Here is a 24498-nt window from a genome sequence, read left to right on the forward strand (position 1 = left end):
GGAACTGATGAACAATTCAGTCACTTCAACTACCCAAGACTGGAGTTTCTTCCTAATCTATTATACCCAAGAAACAGTCTCCTTCCTACCTAAGCTGACACTAATTTAGATTTCAGGGGAGCAGGATTGAGGAAGGGGACAGAGGATAGCAAAGGACCTGAAATACAGCCAGGTCCTAACTAGAGAGAATGATTCACCCCCTAAAATGGCCCCCATTATTCCACTTTGTATTACATATTTTCATTGGGTTGGAGCTATTAATATGTTTTATACAATTACACTTCAAAAAGGACACATTTGAATGCATGTGACCACTTAAAAGAAATTCACACTAAATGGGATCCAGCTTCCTGTACCCACCACCTCAGAAAGAAAATGTATGTATGTACTGAGGATAGAAATTAAGGACTTTCTTTTTTTTCTTTTTTTAAACCCTTACCTTCCATCTTGGAGTCAATACTGTGTATTGGCTCCAAGACATAAGAGTGGTAAGAACTAGGCAATGGGGGTCAAGTGACTTGCCCAGGGTCACACAGCTGAGAAGTGTCTGAGGCCAGATTTGAACCCAGGACCTCCCGTCTCTAGGCTGGTTCTCAATCCACTGAGCTACCTAGCTGCCCCAAGGGCTTTCTTAAAAAGCATATGTTCCATTATTTGTTCATACTTACCCTTTATCCTTTTGGACAACTGGTATGGAACTGGAATAACTAATAGTGATTGCTGTATTATTTGGGCCCAGGGAATAGTACAATACTGTGTTACATACTGAAATAAAAGCCAAAAGTTAAATTTTAGAGCACATTTTTAGTAAAGGAAACTTCAACATAGGTTTATAGTATTAAAATGTTAAGTAATGCCCTAGACCAGTGATGGCAAACCTATGACACGCATGTCGGCACTGACATGTAGCCACATACAGAGAAGTTTGGGGCTGCATGCCAAGGATGAAACATTTGCTTTAGTGTAGTATAGACACTCTGTGCACTATAGATGACAATTCTACCTATATTAACTTACCCATTTTGGTTTATTAAATACAGTTATACATTACAATTATACATTTTTATTATTTAAACTATAAATATTGTGAAATTATGGGTTTTTTCTCAAAGTGACACACTTACCTGAGTTATGCTTGTTTTTTGGCAAATTTTGACACACCAAGCTCAAAAGGTTGCCCATCACTGCCTCAGACTAATGAAAGCAGATTTCTCACGAGAAAAGTTTTACTTTTCATTCCCTATAAGAGTTTTGTGAATTTTATTTTCTTTTTTTAATGACCAGCCTAAACCAATCCCATTTCTCTCCAAGGTATTCCTGGCAGAATTCAAGAAAACAAACCAATTCTTTGCAGTAAAAGCCTTGAAGAAGGATGTAGTTTTGATGGATGATGATGTCGAATGTACGATGGTGGAAAAGCGAGTTCTTTCACTGGCCTGGGAGCATCCGTTTCTAACTCACGTGTACTGCACATTCCAGACTGAGGTACAGCCTGACGGCTACAGATTTATATCGCTCCTCCCCAAAAGAGAGAAGTAGTTGTGGCCTGTCCAGAACTGGGACACCAACTCACCCCTGTGGTCAGTCCCTTGTCTCTAGTTCCATGGACTTCAAGTGTCCATCCAAAGGTTAAGTGAATTGTCTCAGTTTCCTCAACTGTAAAATGAGGATAATTGATAATAAAATAGAGATAATAATCCCTACCTTCTGGGATTATTGAGAAGATCAAATGAGATAATTTTGATTATTGATATAATCAAATGAGATAATTGTAAAGTACTCAGTTCTTGGTATGTAGTAGGTACTTATTTTTATTTTTTAGAAAATGTTTCCATGATTACATGATTTGTGTTCTCTCTCCCCCTCCCAAATCCCCTTCCATCCTCCCCATAGCTGGAGCGCAATTCCACTGGGTTTTACATGTGTCATCGATCAAGACCTATTTCCATATTATTGACAATTGCACTGGGGTGGTTGTTTAGAGTTGTAGTAGGTACTTAATAAATTCTTGTATCCTTCTTTATGGAACCAGTTAATGGTATTAGGATTTTTTTTTTGAGGAATTTGAGGAATTTCATGCACTATGACAAATAATGAAAGGAAATATTTGGGAAGGAGAGGGCAAATGGAGAAGGCCTTCCTGACACCAGTTAGGTCAAAACACTCATGCAATGGTATCCTCCAACAGGACCATCCTGTATGCTAGGCATCGTGTAAAGGCTTAGTAAATATTTCTTGTTGAGTTAAAGGGACTAGAAAGTAGAAACATCTGCATTTCAATTCCTCTTTCACCTAGGTGGGCTCTGAGATATTTACTTTCAGGAAAAAATTTGCCCTCCTCAAGCATTTGGTTAAGCTGGGCCAAAGAGAAATAGATTAACCAGTATGGAGGTTCAAACTCCATTAAAAAAAAAAAACTTACATTTCTGTCTTAGAATTGATTTTTAGTAAGTATCTGTTTCAAGGCAGAAGAGCAGTAAGGACTAGGCAATCTGGATTAAGTGATCTGCCCAGGGTCACACAACTAGGAAGATTCTTGAGCCAACTATCTGTCCCAGAAGTTTAAATTCTTATAGAGGTTGAATATAAAAACATCTGAGAGGGTTACATTTTCCCAGAGAAATTAAATAGATATGACTTCAGAGAAGTTCCTACAGCGAGGAGTTCTTAACCTTTTTTGCATCATGAACTTCTTTTTGGCATTTGATGAAGTCAATGGACACCTCAGAATAATGTTTCTGAATACATAAAACAAAATATATAGGATTAAAAGGAAATTAATATTGAAATAAAGATGTAATTTTTTCCCCCATCCAAGTTCCTGCACGTCAGGTGATAGAGAACCTGGGATTAGAGCTTCTTAGAGTTTTCAAATTTTGAAGTTGGAAGGGATTTAGAATTCCCATCATTAACTTCCTCATTTTACAGAGGGGTTCGGTGATTCACCTAAAGCCACACAACTATGTAATGACTGAACTGGACTGAAGCCCAATAACGTCACAAGGCTGATGATGTCTGGATCTGTGCCACTTGATTTAAGTGAGGCAGAATTGCACAAACTGTCATCCTCGTTCTCCAGAGCCCAGATGGAGGCAGGTCCTTCATACAAGCGGCATCAAACTAAGGAAAATCTTTGGATGCTATTTCTTCTGAAGTCCAGGGAAATCTGTCTGTTTCCAAAGTCTTATCTTTTCTCCCCAAGAGAGTCTTTGCTTCCGGGGCCATTTCCATTTTTTCAAATAATACTGAACCACCAGGGACCTAGATCAAACATTAAGGCATTTAATCTGTCAACCTCGTGAGGCTGGAGTAAAATCTCACTTTTCCCCGAAAATGATCTAAATGAGCATTTACAACTGCTTAATTTCTGTTTGCCAACCTGAATCCCTTCAAAGCCATTTTTAAAAGCTACTTTTCTTTCTTCTTTTTATTAATAGAATTTTTCACAAGTGTCCCAATCTCTCCCCCACTCCCCACATCAGAGAAGGTACCATCCAGGTGACAGACATGTTCTAACTAATAAAAGCTACTTTCCAAAAACTTACAAAGAAATGGCGAGCCTTCAGACCTTCAGATTTTCTAGATCACCCTCCTTCCCCAACAAGATTCTTTGGGTGTCCCAAGCCAATGAAATAAGGGGGAAGGCAAAGAACACAAGCGACCAGAGAGAACCCCAAGGAGGCACTGCTGTCCACCCAAAACTTTTGTTCCAAATAACTGCCTTTATTAGATACATGTGCCTGGCAGCAAACCTCCAGGGCTTCCGGTCTCTCTAAACTAATATTTTAGTAACTAATTTCTGTTTAAGAGTTTCCTCTTAACCAAAACAAAAAAAAAAAAATCACTTTCTCAAGCAATTTATTCAGACGAGTGCCTTTCTGGTTATATTTTTCATTTGGATTTTATGAGGCAATCAGGCATTAATTAGAATTAATTACAATTTAGTGGATCCTGGGTATCATTCTTCATCTTCTCTGCCTTTGCAATTATTTTTATTGATCTCTTATGAGCTACATATCAGGGAGGATCTTAAGGGAGCATTTTTTTCCTTAGCTACGTATATCTCTATTTTTCTTAAATATATTCTATTGATTAGTCCAAAACTTATTTTAGTATTTTAATTGTGTTTCAGTACTTTCTTTTCCCTGGAACTTTGCACTTTTTAGGTATTAGTTTACAATCTGAAAGCACTGGGAAAGTTGAGATTCCAGATATGGACATTCAGCCAAAGTCAACTCACTCTACACCTGATTTCCATGGTGACATTTTCCACTATCAAATCATTCATAAACCTGTACCACCTGACATTGGGCACACCGACCACATTCCCCTTAATTAAAAATGTTCTTTCCACATGAGTCATTATATATAAAGTAACTTACCTTTGCTTTCCAAGGCCAGGTTCCCATCCACTCTTCTTATACTACTAGTAGAAGAATCAATAAATCCTAAAATACTTTTGACTTCAGTTTTCTAAATTCAGTGATTGACTGCTAGCATTCTGTACATTATCACTAAGAAATGCTGGGGCTCTTGTTTATTTATTTCAATACCCAAAAAAATAGTATTTTCTTCTGTTTGAATTTCTTCTATCATTATTATCACTATTAGAAGTAAATTCCTATTATAACTATTAAAAGTAAAATCATCAAGATAATAATCATCAGCTTCTTTTACAGCTCTGTCAGCATTTTTTACTTTTGATTTCTGTGTTGAATGAACTTGGCTAGGTCAACTTGGAAGTTTTTCAAATAATTGTCATCGGTTCCATAAAATAATTAGCTAATTTCTATAATGGAAAGCAGTCATTCATACAAGCCTTGTAAACCCCTATACCCCCAGTAGTGTTACCCTATTTGCTTAATATTTAGCTGGCTCTGTTGGCATGGTTCTCATTACTTTCTAATTTTCCCTGTTCTCTTTTTTCATTTTCCTATTAAAAACACATTTTCTTATTCTTGTGAGAAAATTGGACTTTCAGTCTAGCTTTCTATTTATTTTTGAACAGCTGGACCATCTTTCTACAAATAAATTCTGAGACTATATTTTATTCAATTTTATTTCATTTTTGACAATAATAAGTCAATGGGAAATGAAGTTCAAAACAAAAAAAATAATTTTCCTATTATTCCTTCTCTTTTATCTTTGTTTCCCTCTGTAGGTTTCTACTTTAGTCCTTTATGAATATGTGGTGTTGTCTCTGACCCATTGCAATTTGTTAAATCTTCTATCCTTAGTTAAGGATAAAACTCAGGAACTTGGGGCCACCTCCATGCTTACCAGGAGGCATCAGAACAGGACCCTTAAATGAAAATAATGTATTCTCTCTCTCTTGTCCCTTCTTCCCTTCCCAAAAATAATAATAATTAACATTTATATATGGGTATACATACCTATTTGCTATTTAGATATTATTACAAAACGTGAATTATACATATGAAGAAATAGTACATGTAATTTAAATACTAAATCTGTATAAAAGGTTAATGTTTCTTCCCAAAAACAAGCCCTAGTATGTCTGTAAAATTCTATATTCCTCCATTTAAAGAACTGGTGGGGGGGTTTTCCATATTTATTTTAACAAAGTGATGATACATCATGATTTTGACCATTTCTAGGCATTTCTCTTCTATAAATGATATTCCTTTGTATCTCATAGGGGCATTTCTGCAGTTGATTATAATATCACTATGTTTAAATATATTCAGTTACTCCCCAAAGAAGTATATGCTTCTTTAAATTTGTGGACATAGAAAAAAATATGACATCTTTTAAGGTCTTCATAGTCTTCCTTTTTAATATACTTCTTGGGGGGAAAAAACTAGAAAATGACAAATAATAGTTGCTTCCCTCCTATTTCTTCAGTATCTGATTTCAGGTTATCCACATAGGAGAGATCTTGGAGATCATCATTATTTTACAGATGGGGAAACTGAGGTTCAGGAAAGTAGTGTAATTTGTCCAGCCCTGTCCCTTCAATTAAATGAAAAACATTTGTTAAATGTCCGCTATATCTCAAGGGCTGTGTAAGTACCAAAGATGGAAAACCAACCTCTCCCTCAAGAAGCAGATGGTCTTTTTTTTAACCCTTACTTTCTCTCTTAGTATCAATTCTAAGACAGAAAAGTAGCAAGGAGTAGGCTTTTGGGGTTAAGTGACTTACCCAGAGTCACATAGCTAGGAAATACCTATGGCCATATTTGAACCCAGGTCCTTGCAACTCCTGGTCTGGCCCTATCTGCTGTGCTGAGAAGCTTACAGTCTTACCAAAGGAAATGATGTGATCACATACAAATATATTTAAAGTGTATACAAGGCACATTCAAAATAATTGGGAAAAAGGTCATTTAAAAAGAGCAAGAAGACTTTCATGTAGGAACTGGCTCTTGAACAGTTAGTTGTTTTTTTTATTTATTTTTTCCAAATGACAAGTCGATACAATTTTTAATATTCACTTTCTGACATTTTGCAATCCATATTCGCTCTCATCCCTCCCTCCTTCCCAAGAAGGCAGGTAATTTGAAATAGAGTGTACATCTATTAACCTATGACATATATTTCCCTGTTCATCATATTGTGAAACAAAACACACGCTACTTACACTAGAGAAAAATTCATGGAGGAAAGAAAGTGAAGAAGGGCAATGTTTCAGTCTGCATTCAGATTCCATCTGCTCCTTCTAGGGCAGGGGAGAGCCATTTTCATCATGAGTCCCTTGGAGTTGTCCTGGATCTTTGCCTTGTTGACAATAATTAACTATTCATTATTAACTGTTGATCCAACCACTCTGGAGGACAATTTGGAAGCATGTGCAAAGGACTATGAAACTGAGCATCCACTTGTAGGTCTGTATCCCAAAAAAGGTTTTTAAAAAGGGGAGAAAGATTTATTTGTACTAAAATATTTATAGCAGCTTTTTGTGGTGGTAAAAAATTGGAAACCGAGGGATTTCTCATCAATTGGGGAATTGCTGAACAAACTGTGGCATATAATTGTAATGGAATTCACTTGTGCTCTAAGAAATGATGAGCAGGATGATTTCAGAAAAAAACTGGAAAGACTTACATGAACTGATAGAGTGTGAAATAAACAGAACCAGGAGAATATTGTACACCATAGCAGCAATATTGTAAGATGATCAAATGTGAAGGACTTGGCTATTATCACAACACAATGATCCAGAACAATTCTGAAGGACTTACAACAAAGAACGTTATCCCTCCAAAGAAAGAATTGTTGGAGTTCGAATGCAGATCAAAGCATACTATTTTTCACTTTATTTTATTTGTGTTTTTTATTTTAGGGTTTTGGTTTTATATGAGTACTCTTACAACAATGGTCAATACATTTTGCATGATCATACCCCAGATTAAATTGCTTACCATTTCAGGGAGTGGGGAGGTAAGGGAGAGAGAGAGAGAGATAATTTGGATCTTGTAATTTTGCAATCTATATTGAAAATTGTTATTACATGTAATTAGAAAAATAAAATGTGTTTTTAAAAATTAATAGCAGTTTTGAAGAAATATAGGAACTCTAAGAGGCAACGATGACTATAATGAGCAAAGAGAGATGTAAAATGAAAAGTAATCATGTGTGAGAAACAGCAAGGAGGATAGCACTGTATATGAAAAGGAATAATGTTGAATAAGCCTGAAAAGATAGCCTAGAGACAGAATGGGAACGTTTTAAATGCTAAAAAAAAAAAATTGAAGTTGTATTTGACCTTAGAGATATTTGACCCTTGAAGTTATGAGGTAAGAAAGTGATATTATCAGAGTTGAGTTTTAGAAATGCCAATTTTACAGCTCTTTGGAAGATGAAATGAGGAGATAGACTAGAGGCAGGGAGAACATTTAGAAGACTATTGGGATAATAATCCGTGATAGAAATGATGAGGACATGAACTAGGTTGTGAATCTAGGAGGAAAGGAATGATATTGTGGAGGCAAAATTGGCAACATTGCAGCTGATTAGATATGAAGGATGAGAGAGAGGAATCAGTAATGATTCCTAGGTTTTGAACCTAGATGACTGGGAAGGATGGTGGTGCCCTCAACAAAGAAAAGAAAGTTAAGAAGATGATGATGTGGGGTAGGAAAGAGACAGTAAGTTCTATTTGTTGAGTTTGAGATGACTACTTGTCATTTATTCAGTTGGAATTTAGGAGAGAAACTAGGGCTCTATCTATGAATTTGTGAATCATATGAAGAATAATAATTCTTAAGTCTTATGTGATCTAGTGAGGTCACCAAATGAAAGGAGAGAATAGGGCTCACAGAACACCCACAGTTGTGTGGAAGCAGGAAAATGGATAGGTTGAGGCACCAAAAGCGGCTGAGCAATAATCAAACAGGGAAGAAGAGAGCCAAATAGAAAGAAGTGCCATGAAAACTTGTATAGGACCTAGTGTCCAGGGAAGGATGATCAACAGTTTCACATGCAATAAAGTCAAGAAATATTGAGAAAAGACCACTGGATTTGACAGTTAAAGAGATTATGGATAACTTTGGAGAGAGCAGTTTCAGTTGAGTGGTGAGAACAAAATGTGGTTTCCAAGGGTTTAGAAGAGAATAAGAAAAGAAGTGGTGGTACTGTGTAGAGACAGCTTTGCTTAGGAGTTTGGCTGAGAAAGGAAGGAGAGATATAGAACAGTCATTTGAGAAAATGGTTGGGTCAAGGGATGGCTTTTAAGGAACAGTCAAGTGAAGGCTTTTGAAGGGAAGAAGGGGAAATGTTTCAAATCTATAGTGAAGGAGCCAAAAGATAGGGAGAGAATGAAGTTTGGAGGGAGAGCTGTGTGAGCAGTCTTACAAAGGAAACAGAAGGGGATTAAGGATACAGATAGAGGAATTGATCTCAATAAGAAGGGCCACTCTTCATCAAAGAATGGAATAAAGGAGAAAAGAATAGCAGATGACGTCAAAGGGTTTTGAGGTATAGAATAAGAAGGCTTTCTATTTTCTCAGTAAAATTTGAGTTAATGTCCTCTATTGAACGTGTGAGTGGAAGGGGTAGTAATGAGAATTGAGGAGAGAAGGGAAGGTTTGGAACAACTCCTATGGAGAATGGGTGGTAGACTGGGTTAAGGAAAAATAATGGAGACCCAGATGACATAAATCTCATCACACAATTTTGTGACTTTTTCTAACACTATTCAGAAGCAATAAAGGAGGCAAAAGGGCAAAACATTGATCTGTTTAATTATAAGGCCATTATTGGGAAAAAAAGAAAGTCAAATCAGGGAAGAGATGATGGTCTGGAAGAGTGCTGTGGATTGGAGGGTCTGGAGGTCATGGTAAGAACAAAGTTGAGGTTTAGGCAGGAGTTAGAGAGGAAGATGTATTGATAAGAGGTTATGATTCAGTGTAAGAATTTCAGAATTCATGATTTTAGAAATAAAACAATTCTTGGTGATGGAACTATGGCCATCCCTTTTGTGTGGCTGAAGTAGAGCAAAGGAGTATGTCATGAGAGTTAAGAGATTGAGGGCCTAGAAGGTTAAAGTGTTTAAAGTAAGATTAGTTTACAGTGAAGACCCCAAGCAGATGAGTAGAGAGTAATTCTATGAGCCATGTAATAAACTCCTCAACAAAGAAAGGAGAATTACCTTTGGGCCAGTAGATAATTGCCACCCAAACCTCTGCATCTAGATGGAACAAAATTCAAAGGATGAAATGCTGTCATGGGATGTCAGCAGAGGGAGGGTCTATGGAACAATGAGGAGCAAAGATCATGCCAGCATCTACTCCAGGGTCAGAGCATCAGGAACCAAGGAAAAAGGTGCAATCAACACTGGAAAGGATGTCCTGTACCTAAGACTAACTTAATCCATGTTTGGGCAGCCAGGTGGCAAAATGGGTCGAGTGCTAAGCCCAGAGTCAAGAAGACCTGAGTTCCACTCCAGCCCCAGACACTTATTAGCTGTATGACCCTGAGCAAGTCACTTACCCCTGTTTATGTCAATTTCCTTATCTTTAAAATGAGCTGAAGAAGGAAATGGTAAATTACTCTAGTAGCTTTGCCAAGAAGAACCTCAAATGATGTCATATATGTTTAATGAGTTTAATATGGCTTGAATAAGGTTCTACAAATGAATTAATAAAACCATGTGGGTCCTAAGAATCACATCTTAGATGCTTATATCCTTGATTTATAAACAAAGGGTTTTTTTTTGTTTTGTTTTATTTTTTATAACCCTTACCTTCCATCTTGGAATAAATACTGTGTATTGGTTCCAAGGCAGAAATGTGGTAAGGGTAGGCAATGGGGGTTAAGTGACTTGACCAGGATCACACAACTAGGAAGTATCTGAGGTCACATTTGAACCCAGGACCTCCCATCTCTAGGCCTGGATCTCAATTCACTGAGTCCAGCTGCCCCCAACAAAGGGTTTTCTGAGACAGTATTTGATCCCAATACATTAATTAAAAGTTTTCATCTTTCCTAGAAATTTCTTTTCTTTCTAGAATTTGTATCTTAATAGGTTTAAAAGCTAATTTTTTTAAAATTAGCATTGCTTTTCAATGAGATCCTACTCTTTTAAGTCATAAAAATAAGAATTAGAGCTAAAAGGAACCTAGAAGAACAACTAGTCCAAATACCTATTTTTACAAATAAGGAAACTGAGATCCAGTAAATAATAACTTGTCCAAAATTATATAACTAATAAGAGGCAGAAGCATATAATCATCATGATCCCATTCCCTAATTTGATAGAGGAGAATACTGGATCCCATAAAGACTAAGAGACTGATCTGAAATCACACAGTAAATAGAAAAATCCAGGGGGAGCTGGATAGCTCAGTAGTTTGAGAGTCAAGCCCAGAGAGTGAAGGTCTGGGTTCAAATCTGGGCTCAGACATGACACTTTCTATGGTGTGGCCCTGGGCAAGGTACTTAACTCCCATTGGCTAGCCCTTACTATTCTTCTGCCTTGGAACCAATACACAGTATTGATTCCAAGATGGAAGGTAAGAGTTTTTTATAAAAAGAAAAAAATTCAAGGAAATTAATAGGTTCCTTATTCTCAATTCTTCTCAGATTTATTGTTAATTCCACTACACTAATTGTCAATAATCCAGGGGCTTTGCTCATGAAAACTCAGTGCTTTGAGGGTAGAGGGAAAGAAAATGTGTTACACAATGATATGGATTTGGGCCAATTTTTTTACATCAATAGCAATATAATTAAAAGGATCTGGTCTTGCACATTGCTGAAATTAGCATACATGTGTTGTCTGAAAAAGATAAAGATGATTTTTCTAATTCTTGTATTATTCCCTTGACATTACATGTTCGAATATCTATGTCAAAATCGTCATTTTTACATATTTTTTTCCCATTGCACAAGTACAATTATTTTTCAAATCACTAGTCAATAGAGGGCAGCTGGGTGGCTCAGTGGATTGAGAACCAAACCTGGAGACAGGAGGTCCCAGATTCAAATCTGATCTCAGATACTTCCTAGGTGGGTGACCCTGGACAAGTCACTTAACCCCCATTGCCTAACCTTTACCACTCTTCTGCCTTGGAACCAATACAGGGTAGTGATTTTAAGATGGAAGGTAAGGGTTTAAAAAAAATCAATGATAAATATCCCACAATTAAATACATATACATATGTATCTTCACATATATTTAAATGCATATATAAGTATATGAAGTGTGGGGGAATGAGTATGAGAAGAATATATGCTATAGTTGATAGATAACTGGTCTCCAAGTCAAGAAAAACTGGGCAGGAATTCAGCCTCTACTACAAAGTGGGAATGTGAGCCTTAAGAAGTCATTGAAGCTCTCAGTGCCTCAGGCAATTTCTAAAAACTCTCTCTGTTAGATCTTCTGTAAATAAAGAGCATTTCTTCCCTGGGAGCTCCCTACAAAGGTAAAACCAAAGGTCCAGTCACCTAAGTAATGTTTACCAGGTCTGTGATTTCATCTGTGCAGGGAGTTCCAGAGGAACTTCTTCTCCTCTCCATGGAGATCATCCCTTTCTCTAAGGTAGTGTTTGAGGGTTGACAGGAACAAAACCCTGTCCAAGGGTCCCCTCCTCACTCACTCTTGTTCAGAGGTCTTCAGTGAATGCGTGCATATCTTAGACAGACAGACAGACAGAGTCTTTGTTGCTATATTAAGAATTTGCTAATCTTCAGTAGAAAAAGAGTTCCCATCCTGGCGAATGTCTCCCCAAATATAAGGGTTTTTTTGCAAAATCTACATACCCTTCACTCTACAACTCTAGAAAACCATCTAGGAGTTTTCCCTTAGCAGAGCACAACCAAAGGAGCTGGGATGGCTCTCTAACCAAGTATTGACTATTGCCTTTGTTGAATGGAAGATATAAATTCAGAGCTATAAATTAGTTGGACTTTTCCATTTTTTAATAGGTGATAGTGCCCAGAATAGCATACCATGGCTATGTTTATAAAATTGGATGTTAATAAATAAATACAGTTTATTAAAGAGTATGTCAAATGCTTTCTTGTTAGACAGAGGTGCTTCAGCATTACTCAATCATTTACTTCTTTCCAGAGGCCTTAATGTAATTGTGCTGTCAGACATAAGCTAAAAATGACCTTCCTTATAGAGTGGAAATTGGAAGCTCAAACCCCACAAGACATTTAATGTTTTATTGTGTCATTAGTAGAGGCTGTGAATCATGGGTGGATATTCAGAAAATGCACTCTGATGCCAGTGAACTATATTAATTACAAGGCCTGATGGGAAAGCTTTCTGTAAGAGCCAATCTGTGATTTAATTGATATCACTGATGCCTCTAGGAACCCTAACCCCAGGGTGGCCTAAAATGTAGAAAACTGGGGTAGAACAGTAAAATTAAATTATGAAAACACAAAGAAAAATCATTTTGGAGAAGAAAGGGAGTGACTGTCTAATGAGTCTGAGGAGGCTTTTCAGGGAACTCACCAAGCCACTCAGATTTTTAAAAGATACATACAATTTTATTTTAAAAAGAAAATTGGGGGCAGTTAGGTGGCCAGAGATGGGAGGTCCTGGATTCAAATTTGACCTCAGGATACTTCCTAGCTATGTGACCCTAGGCAAGTCACTTAACCCCCAATTACCTAGCCTTACCTCTCTTCTTCCTTAGGACCAACACATAGTATTTCTTCTAGAACAAAAGGTAAAGGGGGTGTGAAAAAGAGAGGGAAGGAGAGGAAGGGACGAACAAAAGAACAAAAGGAAGGGGGGGGAAATTATGAAATAGATGAATATAAATTGCCCAGATTAACAAAAGAGGAAATAGATACTTAAATAATCTCATCTCAGAAAAAGAAAAACAAACCATGAATGAATTCCCTAAGAAAAAATTCCCAGGGCCAGATGACTTCACAAGTGAATTCTATCAAATATCTAAAGAACAATTAATCCCAATAATATAGAAGCTATTTGGGAAAATGGGCAGTAAAGGAATCCTACCAAATTCTTTTCATGTCTCAAATAAGGTAGTTACCTAAGCAAAAACAGAGAAAAACTTAGATGCAAAACTTTTAAATAAAATGCTAACAAGAAAACTACAGTAATATATAACAAGCCTTCACAATAACCAGGTGGAATTCATACTAGAAATGCAAAGCTGGTCTAAGATTAGGAAAACTATCAATATAATTGACCATATCAATAACAAAACTGATAGAAATCATATGATTATCTCAATAGTTGCTGGAAAAGCCTTTGATAAAATACAATACTTATTAAATACACTAGAAGGCATAGGAATAAATGAGCCTTTCCTAAAAATGATAAGTAGTATCTTTCTAAATCCATAAGCAAATATCATCTGCAATGGGAATGTTAGAAGCCTTCCCAATAAGATCAGGAATGAAACAAGGATGTCCATTATCACCTCTATTATTTGATATTGTAATAGAAATGCTAGCTTTAGCAATTAGAGAAGAAAAAGAAATTGAAGGAATTAAAGTAGGCAATGAGGAAACCAAACTATCACTCTTTGTGGATAATATGATAGTATACTTAGGTAATCCTAGATAATAAACTAAAAAACTAGTTGAAATAATAGCCTTAGCAAAGGTGCAGGATACACAGAATCAGCATTTCTATATAATACCAGCAAAGTCCAGCACCAAGAGATAGAGAAATTCCATTTAAAATAACTCTAGACAATATAAAAAACTTAAGAATCTACTTGCCAAGACAAACACAGGAATTATATGAAAACAATTACAAAACACTTTTCCCAAATTATCAGATCTAAACAGCTGGGGAAAAAATTAATTGCTCATGAGTAGACTGAACTGATATAATAAAAATGACAATTCTACCTAAAATTAATTTACTCATTCAGTGCCTTACCAATCAAACTACCATCAAATTATTTTATAGAACTAGAAAAAATAATAAAATTCACCTGAAAGAACAAAAGATCAAGAATAGCAAGAAAAATAATTTTTAAAAATGTCAAGGAAGGTGGCATAGCAGTATCAAATCTCAAACTGTACTGTAAAGCAGTAATCATCAAAACACTGATACTGAAATGTTTAAAAAAAAACAAAAACACTGGTACTGGCTAAGAAACAGATTGGTGGATCAATGGAATAGATTGTTTACACAATATACAGAGGTAAATGATTTTAGCAACCTAATGTTTAATAAACCCAAAGATCTCAGGTTTTTGGGATAAGAACTCACTGTTTGACAAAAACAATTGGGAAAACTGGAAAATAGTATGGCAGAAACTAAGTATAGACCAATATTTCACACTCTATACCACAATAAAGTCAAAATGGATATATGACTTAGATATAAATAATGATGCCATAAGTAAATTAGGGAACACATAATAGTTTACCTATCCGATCTATGGAAAAGGGAAGAACTTATGACCAACAAGAGATAAAGAGCATTACAATATGTAAAATGAATAATTTTGATTACATTAAATTAAAAAGCCTTTGTACAAACAAACCCAACATAACCAAGATTAGACAGGAAACAAGAAGCTGGGGGGAAATTGCATAGCAAATTTCTCTGATAAAGGTCTAATTTTTCAGATTTATAGGGAACTTAAGTCAAATTTATAAGAGTACAAGTTATTCTCCAATTTACCAATGTTCAAAGGATATGAACAAGCAATTTTCAGATGAAGAAATCAAAGCTATCAATAATCATATAAAAAAAGTTCTAAATCATTCTTGATTAGAGAAATGCAAAGTAAACTAATTCTGAGGTACCACCTTATACCCAACATGACAGTAAAGGAAAGTAATAAATGTTAGAGAGGATGTGGCAAAATTGGGACATTAATGCATTGTTGGTTGAGTTGGGAACTGATCCAACCATTCTGGAGGGCAATTTGGAACTATGCCAAATGGCCATAAAACTGCATGCCTTTTGATCCTCTAATACCACTACTAGATCTATATTCCAAAGACAAAAAAAGGGGGAAAGGACCTACTTATACAAAAATATTTATAGCAGCTCTTTTGTGGTAGCAAAGAATTGAAAACTAAAAGAACATCCATCAATTGCGGAACAAATTGTGGTATATGTTGGTGATGGAATACTATTGTGCTGTAAGAAATGATCAGCAGAATGATTTCATGATTTCAAAGCTGGGAAGATTCACATGAACTGATGCAGAGTGAAATAAGCAGAACCAGGAGAACATTGTACACAGTGATAGCAAAATTGTATGGTGATCAATGGTGAAAGACTTAGCTACTCTTAGAAATATAATGATCTAGGACAATCCTGGCAAAGAATGCTATCTACCTCCAGAGAAAGAACTATTGGAGTCAGAATATACAACAAAGCATTCTATTTTTCATTTTTGTTTGTGTTTTAGTTTTATATGAGTATTCCTTCCACCAATGACTAATATGAAGGTGTTTTGCATGATAATATATGTAATAACCCTGGGAGGGAGGGTGATAAGTTGGATCTTATAATTTCAGAAAACTTATGTGGAAAATTGTTGTTATATGTAATGAGGAAAATAAAATGTCTTTTTGGAAATAAGAAAAAAGAAAACTGAAGTGAACCCAAGCATGATCTGATCTTGTGAGACTATCATCCTGAGCGATAAAGCTCAGAATGATCTGAATCTGTCGAGGATAGCTAAAAGCAACCAAGGTTTTATTTTCTTTTCACAATAGAGGGGAAAGTAAAGTTGGTAAAGTAGCTAGAGTGATGGATTTGGAATCAGGAGAAGGATAGACAAATAGATAACATCAGAGGACAATAGAAAACAAAACTGCTCACTGTTTATTTTGCTTCTTTTTCTCTATCAAGAAAAATAGCTTTTGTGCTAGAAAAGAACAAAAATGGCTTAGAGAGAATTGCTATCCAAGATAAAGAGGGAGAGCCTAAGAGAGAACCTATAGCTTCTCTTGATCAGTTAAAATCACCAGGTCAAGATGGACTATCCCTTAAGCAACTGAAAGAGCTGGTGGGATGATGACTGAGTCACTGTCAGTGAACTTTAAAAGATGCTGTAAATGAACGAGAGAAAATGTACTGAGAATTCATCAACCAACTTGGATTTTTTTTTTAACTTGTAAAAAGTGGAAGCAAGCTTTAGTCCTGAAATAAGTGTCAGGAACGCTAAGGACAACAAAGAAAGGCTTGGCTCTTTTGTTTATGTTGTAGTTTATAGAAAGAGTAGAGGGTTAGAGTAAAGAGGAGGGCTCAAGTCTCATGTCTGAATATATACATTCAGGCTCTGTGACCCTAGATCAACTTCCAGGCTCTAGACAAGTGGCATCCAATTCAATAGAAATGAAAACCCCATATTGACTAGAAAGCTACAAATTAATATCATCTATTTTGCATTATGTTTTTATTTTATGAAATATTTTTCAATTATATTTTAATATGGTTCTGCCTGCCACTCTCTAGAAGACATGGGCTCTCAAATTAAATACTTCTGCTCTAAGTATTTCTAAAACTATAGCTGTAGAGCCTTGGGGAGAAGGAGTTTCCTTGCTTAGAGTTTGCTATCGCAGTGAAATAATAGGTCCAATTCACTCCCCTTTTTAGCTCTACTGGGAAGAACATTGGACATTTATGAGGACTATTATCTCAGAAAGCCAAGAGAAGCGGCAAAAGATAAAACCAGTTTACCTCTCTCATCCAAAAGCACAGCAAATCATTCAACTATTCCAAAGAGCATTCAAGGACAAAAATGGAAAGAGAAGGACAAAAAGAAGAAAAATGAAAAAGATTTACAAAAAAATACTTTGACAGATTGGATGTTTTCTCCCCCATAAGGGCCATTTATACACTAATTGAGAGCACCTCGGGTGAAGGCATTAGTAAGGAACCAGCAAGCAATGGTCAATCAAAAAGCATTTACTATTTATGATGTGCCAGACACTGTACTAAGCACTAGTGATACAAGGAAAGGTAAAAATAGTGCCAGTCAAATGAGGGAGATGAGAGCAGCTAGCTGATTAGTGGATAGACCACCATGCCTAAAGTCAGGAAAACTCATCTTCATGAGTTCAAATCTGGCCTCAGATACTTCCTAGCTGTGTGCCCTCCAGGTAAGTCATTTAACCCGGTTTGCCTTGCTTTCCTCATCTGTAAAATCAACTGAAGAAGAAGATGACAAATCTCTCTAATATCCTTACCAAGAAAACCCTAAATGGGATCATGAAGAGTTGGGCCCTAAAACAACTAAACAACAATGAGGGAGATAACATGCAATCATACATACAAATATATATATATATATATGTATATATAGAGAGACACATATATATATGGTAGATTAGAAGGAAGACAGTAGCAATGGAAGACACGAGTGATATTTAACAATTTAACACCTATCATCTCTCCCATTTTTTATTAGATTTTTTTTAAGATTCTAAAGAACAAAATTCCACCTTACAGACTCTTATAACAAGGTGTCTCCCATCCATATATCAAGATTATTCAGAATTCCTTAGCAGGCAGAACAAGAAATAACCCTTCTCAACAACTGATAATAAACATTAGGCAAAGCATAAAATAGGGAGATATAGGCTCACTAAAAGTGTTCACCATTTCAATTAAAGCAATCCAGCACAGAGGCCAGGTCAAGGAGGTATGACACTGTGTTAATTCCTTAAAATTCCAACCATTGCAAAACCTCCTAGAAGAAATCTCTAATCAGTTAATGAAGTTTTTGTCCTGTTCACTCAGGAAAGACTGAATGTGTGAAAAAAGTTCATTGCACAGAATTCAGTACACATCCAAATGGATACCTTATAAAGACTGTCCAGTAATTCATGTGTACATATATATATATATATGTGTCTGTGTGTGTATTTGTATATACACAAATATATATCTGTATGTTGTTGTTGTTTAGTCATATCAAACTCTTTGGGTCTCCATTTGGGGAGGTCACCAATTTGGGGTTTTCTTGACCAAGAAGATACAGGAGTGGTTTGCCGTTTCCTTCCCTAGCTTATTATATAGATGAGGAAACTGAGGCAAACAAGTTGAAATGACCTGACCAGGTTCACACAGTTAGTAAGCATCTGTGGTCAGATTTAAACTCAGAAAGATGAATTTTCCTGACTTTTTAGGCTGGACACTCTATACACCACACCACCTAGCTGCCCATATGCATGTAAATATATATAACTACATATATATGTATATATGTATACACACACATATACACATAATACATATAATCTCAGAATGTTCAAATGAATAATGACCAGCCATAGAATTGAAAAGGAGGAGGAAAGCAGGTTGAATTGCTTTCAGGACGTTTCAAAGCAGTTTTATCTTTTATTAATTCCAAGCTTCTTATTACAACCAAGGCCCTTTTTTGCAATATAAACATTTCGTCATTGTTGCTCTAGAAAAGCCAGACAAAGAACACCACTGTCTTCAAATAACTGATGGTGATCACACAAAGGGTAATGGAAAGACAGATGTTTGTTGTAAAGGGGCTGAAACACATCACTAATGAGGAGCTTCAAAGGAGGACAGGGGTAAGAACATTATGGAAGAATTATATGACAGAAAGAGAACATGGTGCATGATTCCCAGGATGTGAGTTTGAATGACTGGGAAGGGAGAGTTAGGGTGAAAAATAATGAGTTCTGTTTGAAAAATGTTGATTTTAAGATAACTACAAGACAACCAGCTTGAAGTGTCCATTCAACAGTACGTAGGCCTGTGGCTTAGGAGAGTTTAGTACTGAATATATGGATCTGAGAATCATCTTCATAGAGATGATAATTATACCCAGATGAGCTGATGTTTTTACCAAGAAACAGAACATAGAGAAAGAGAATAGAATCCAAGACTGAGTCTTATATGATGAGAAAATCTAGAAATCATCCAATTTTCTTTCTGTGTACCCTTGATAATAGCTAACAATCACAGCTAGCAATTATCTGGCACTTGAAGGTTTGCAAAGCCTCTTTCCACTAACCATATTATTTCATCTGACCTTCCCCAGTAGTGTAGACAACTGTAATTGGCCATGACCCCTCAAGAGTCCAAACTAGTCCCTGGCCTCTCTGCCCTGATGGCTCCTTAGGTCTTATTTCTTTCCATCTCCTCCAGCAAACATATGGGTCTGTGATATTTACCATCAGTTTGGAAGTCTGTAATTAAAATTTTCAAAAAGTTCATATACACTTCAAGATTACAGTTATGGGCACTTGCCAGCAGGTAACTCAGAATTACAATCATAGATCTAGAGCTAAAAGCAACTGAAAGGGCATCTATTCTACATTCTCATCTTACAGATAGAGAAACCATGACAAAGTTGGCTACAGAACTTGCTCACAATCCCAAGGTAGTAAGCCTCCAAGGATGGATTCAAACCCAACTCCTCTGGATCTAAAATTAGTTCTCTCTTCATTCCATGAAACCTCAACATTTTAATTTTTCCTTTTTTCCTCATTACACATTTAAATTCATTATGACATAAGATCATAATTCACTAGGCCTGGCATGGCTCTAAGATAGCCATGGTTGAAGAACAGGCATGGTATACAATTACCTAGAAGAGAAACCCAGAATCAACCTTGGACATGATTTTCCAAGGTCATGCCAAACCTTTCTCTGGACTTTGCTTTCCCTTCCCATTTGGCCAATAGCCAAGCATTAGAAATGAGCTATCCTCAAAAAATAATGAAGACACACAAGTGATTTGGCTTGTCATGATGTCCCTAACTTAGTATAGATGAGAACCAGATTGAGCTGTTTTAACAGATTAATTGTGTAGCCAATAAAAAGTGACAGTAGTATTAAATGTGACATTCAACATGCTATTCATCATCATTTTTCTGTTAATATTATTACAATATATATTTCATAAGTATAATCACTGAATTAAGGTGGGATCCTATCTCAATTCCCAAATACATATCCTAAATTAAATATGGCAAATGATGAAAAACTGAACTAGGACACTTGGAAAATGATGATTAGGTTTATTTATCCAATGCCCCTCTCTCTCACAATCCCTTGATAATTTGTAAATTTTTAAAGGACACTTTCTAGGAATTCATTAAAGCTGCTTCTTTGCACTTACACAGAATTTTTCATCTAATATTGTTAAAAGTATCAGTGAGGAGTGGAGGAGGACACAGAGGGAGGAGAGAGCACATCAACATGTATTTTAAGTTTATTCCTATTTCTTTTCTGAAGTACTGAAAAGCAATTCCACCTACTCTGTATTATACAAAAGCCATTGTTATTTGGAACAGAGATGTAGTTTGAAAGTTTTCACATAATACTAATGAAAGCAAATGTTACTAGAAAAATCTGTTGGCTATGTTACTGATATGGTCAATTATGTTGAGAATTTTCCTAAAACTGAACCATCCCTGCATTTCTGATATAAAAACTATCTAGTCATGGTATATGATCCTTGTTGATATAGTGCTATCATCACCTTACTAGTGCTTTGTTTAAAAGACCTGCACTTTAAGAAAATCACTTTAGTGGTTGAGTGGAGAGTGGATTGGAGTTATCGAAGAAAGACTTGAAACAGACAGATCCACCATCAGGCTATTGCAATAGTCCAGGTATAAAATAATAAAGTACTTCTCTAGTATAGTGGCAGTATCAAAGAAGAGGAGGGGCATATGCCAGAGGTGATGTAAAGGTGAAATCTACAGACTTTGGCAACAGATTGGATATGAGAAGGTTAGATATAGTAAAGAATCCAGAATGAATCCTGGGTTGTAAGCCTAAGGCCTGGGGGAATGGTGTGACTTTCCAAAGTAATAAGAAAGGTAGGGTGTGTGTGTGTGTGTGTGTGTGTGTGTGTGTGTGTGTGTGTGTGTGTGTGTGTGTGTGACGACTTTAGAGGGAAAGCTAAAGAATTCTGTTTTAGATATATTTGGTTTAAGATGTCTAGTGGACATCCAATTGATATATATGTGAAAAACAGTTGGAGACATGAGATTGGAGGTCAGCAGAGAGATTGGGCAGGATACGAAGACTTGAGAATCATCATCGTAGAGATGGTGATTAAATCCATATGAGCAGATGAGACCACCAAGTGAAAAGTGAAGTAGCAGAGAGGGAGAAGAAAAAAGGATCCAGAACAGAACTCTTAAGAGACACATAAAGTAAGATGGCATGATCTGGAGGTAGATCCAACAAAAAGAGACAGAAAAGCATGCAGATAGATAGGAGGAGAACCAGGAGGGAGTGGTGTCCCCAAAACTTAGAAGAGAATATCAAGGAAAGGAAAATGATAAACAGTATTAAAGACCGAGGAGAGGTGAAAGAAAATGAGAATTAAGAAAAGGATTTTGAATTTGGAAACTAAGGCATTGTTTGTAACTTTGGAAAGATTATTCAAAAACAGGGAAAACTTACTAATCCAGTAATATCCAAAGTGCAGTGGGCTGTTTCCAGGAGTGGATTCCCTTTCATTAGAAGTCTTCAAAAAGAAGCTAACAGTGGGTATATGTGTGTAATTTATTCCTGGCGGGGCATGAGTTGACCACTGAGGAACCTACACTCTCACAAATTCCGTAATGTTGTAAGCTTTTTTATAGTCTGTTGATCTATAAAATGGAGAGGGAGATAGCAGGAGGACAGGGTGGGTGTGATTCTGAACTCCAGCTTACCCTCTTAAAGATTTTAAATACTCCAGTTTTGTTGGCTGTTTTTTTTTTTCAAAAATAATCTACGAAAAGGTCTTTGTCACAACTTCAAAACACACATACGTACACACAGATTCTCATCATCACCACCCACGATCATCACTCACTTAAACCTCCCACCACACACACACACAAATGTATATGCCTACATCCACTACCCCTACTCACTGTCACATGTCTACATACTCTCCACCCCCAGCCATCCCTGGTTGCATGCTTCACAAGACCAGCTAAATAAAAGCAATTGTGGGCCTTGAGAGTCTCTCTTTTTTAAAGAAATACAGACTCCCACATAGTGCAGAAGAGTTAGGATTAAGAACAGCAGAACAACACAGAGATGGTAGTTAACAGAGTTTATTACTACTCACAAGGTCAGGAAGAGAATAAAAGTCAAAGGAAACCATTTCGGTATGCAGCCCGCATCGCCCTTAGCCAAGGGTAACTTAGCAGTAGCTTTCACATTATGTTCAAAGACCAGAGCCTTTCAGGTCTCAAAATTTAAAGAGTTTTCGACAAAGAGTTGGCTTGTCCCACTCAGAGATTGCCCTGTCATCCAGGGAGAAGATAGCAATGTAGTAAGAACTAAGAAAATTAGGCTGTTTCCTAAATTGCCTAATGGGGAGTGAGGAATAATGGTCAGGGACCTAGGAAACTTAAGTCAAACTCAGCCAATGTGGCAAAAGCCTGAGGCAGTGGAATGGGATGTAATGTCCAGTCTCTGGGATTAGTAGCCTTGGTATATATGCATCTTGAGGGGCTAAGGCTGTACCAGTTAAACCCATTCACTGGATATCATAGCTAACTCATATCCTGTAAACCTTCAGTGGGAGAAATCATGCCTGAAAGATAGGAAAAAGCAGAGAAACATTCGACTGGAGAGAACATCCTAGGTCAGCTCCTCTAGCCTCCTCATTTGACACATCAGGAAACCAAAGCCCAGTCTCCACTTATGAAGGTCTGCTTATACCCATAGTCATGTAGAGTTGGATTTAGAGCCGAATCTTCAGATTCCCCATCCAATATTATTTCCACTGCATCACGCTACAGGGATGATTCATCTTAAGGTCCAAGAAACAAAAATTTATATCTAGAAAGTATCAATTCTAACCCCCCACCACCACCATTTTATGGATGAGGTTATGGAGGATCAGAAAGGCTTAAGCAATTGGCAGTGGTCATGTAGTAAGTGTTAGAGGTAGTATATAAGAGTTTGGGTCTCAAGAAGAACAAAAATTTAAATTTATCCCCTATGCCATGCTTCCCATAAATGTGATTCTCTATCATTTTCCTCTTCTTGAGGAGCAAAGGTTATCACATCTGGCTTCTTACAGATTGGTTTGAGCTTTAGGATGCCTTAATACAGGGTACTCTGTTAATCAAACTGGGAAAAAGTAAACAGACTTTTTCTGGAAGAGTGATGAAGTAAAAATAATCAGAGTGTTGGGAAGGAATGAAATGACCAAGTTTTAATGTTTCCTTGCTGGGTGAGTTGACTCTAAAAATCTGCCCTCGGCCCTTTTTTTTTTATCAATGATTTGAATACAAATCCTGGGTGAAAAGTCCAGCAGATTTACTTGGAACTTGAAGCTGGAAGGACAGAAACCCTGAAAGATCTTGATAAACTAGAACACAGGACCCAATAAAATACAGTAAAACTTACTAGTTTATTAGTAAACTCCCACACTTAAGTTCAAAAAGTTGGCATTGATTAGTCAGATGGCAAAGTTCTTCAATGCATTTTATAAGAGGGCTGGTTTAAGAATAGAGATATTTACCCTAGATAAGAGAGGACTTTGGGGGAAATAATTAGCAGGCGTTTATTAAGTCCCTGCTGTGTAACAAGTTTTATGATAGGCACTGAGAATACCAAAAAAAAAAAAAAATTGACACTCCGCTGCCCTCAAAGAGTTCAATTTATGTCTTCAAACATTTGAAAGGTTGTCATATGAAAGAGGAATCTGATTTGTTCTATTTTGCCCCAAAGGAGAGAACAAGGAGCAAGGGGTGGAAATCAGAGAGATAAATCTCAAATTTATGTAAGGAAAAATTTTCCTAATAGTATTGTTCAATTGTTCAGACATGTCCTACTCTGTGACCTCATGGATCATAGCACATCCATATTATATATAGGATTTTCTTGGCAAAGATACTAGAGTGGTTTGCCATTTCCTTCTCCAACAGATTAAGGCAAACAGAGGTTCAATGACTTGCCCAGGATCACACAACTAGTAAGTATCTAAGACCACATTTGAACCCAGGTCTTCCTGACTCTAGGCCCAGTGCTCTATCCACTGAGCCATCTAGCTGCCCCCTAACAGTTAGAGCTATCCAGAAGTGAAATGGGATGCTTCAAGAAGTAGTTAGTTTCCCCATCTCTAGAAGTC

General features: G+C 36.6%; 1 protein-coding gene across 2 annotated transcripts in view; it reads left to right on the top strand.

Moving 5' to 3' along the window:
* The window catches only part of PRKCQ (protein kinase C theta), a 135279-nt gene that overhangs the window by 52802 nt on the left and 57979 nt on the right, over positions 1 to 24498 (top strand). For both annotated transcript variants that reach the window (XM_044678354.1, XM_044678355.1), the window contains exon 11: positions 1312 to 1485. In XM_044678354.1, coding sequence (XP_044534289.1) covers positions 1312 to 1485 — 174 coding nt within the window. The remainder of the gene's footprint in view (positions 1 to 1311; positions 1486 to 24498) is intronic.

This window comes from Gracilinanus agilis, chromosome 5, assembly GCF_016433145.1.
Source record: "Gracilinanus agilis isolate LMUSP501 chromosome 5, AgileGrace, whole genome shotgun sequence".
NCBI classification, from domain to species: Eukaryota; Metazoa; Chordata; class Mammalia; order Didelphimorphia; family Didelphidae; genus Gracilinanus; species Gracilinanus agilis.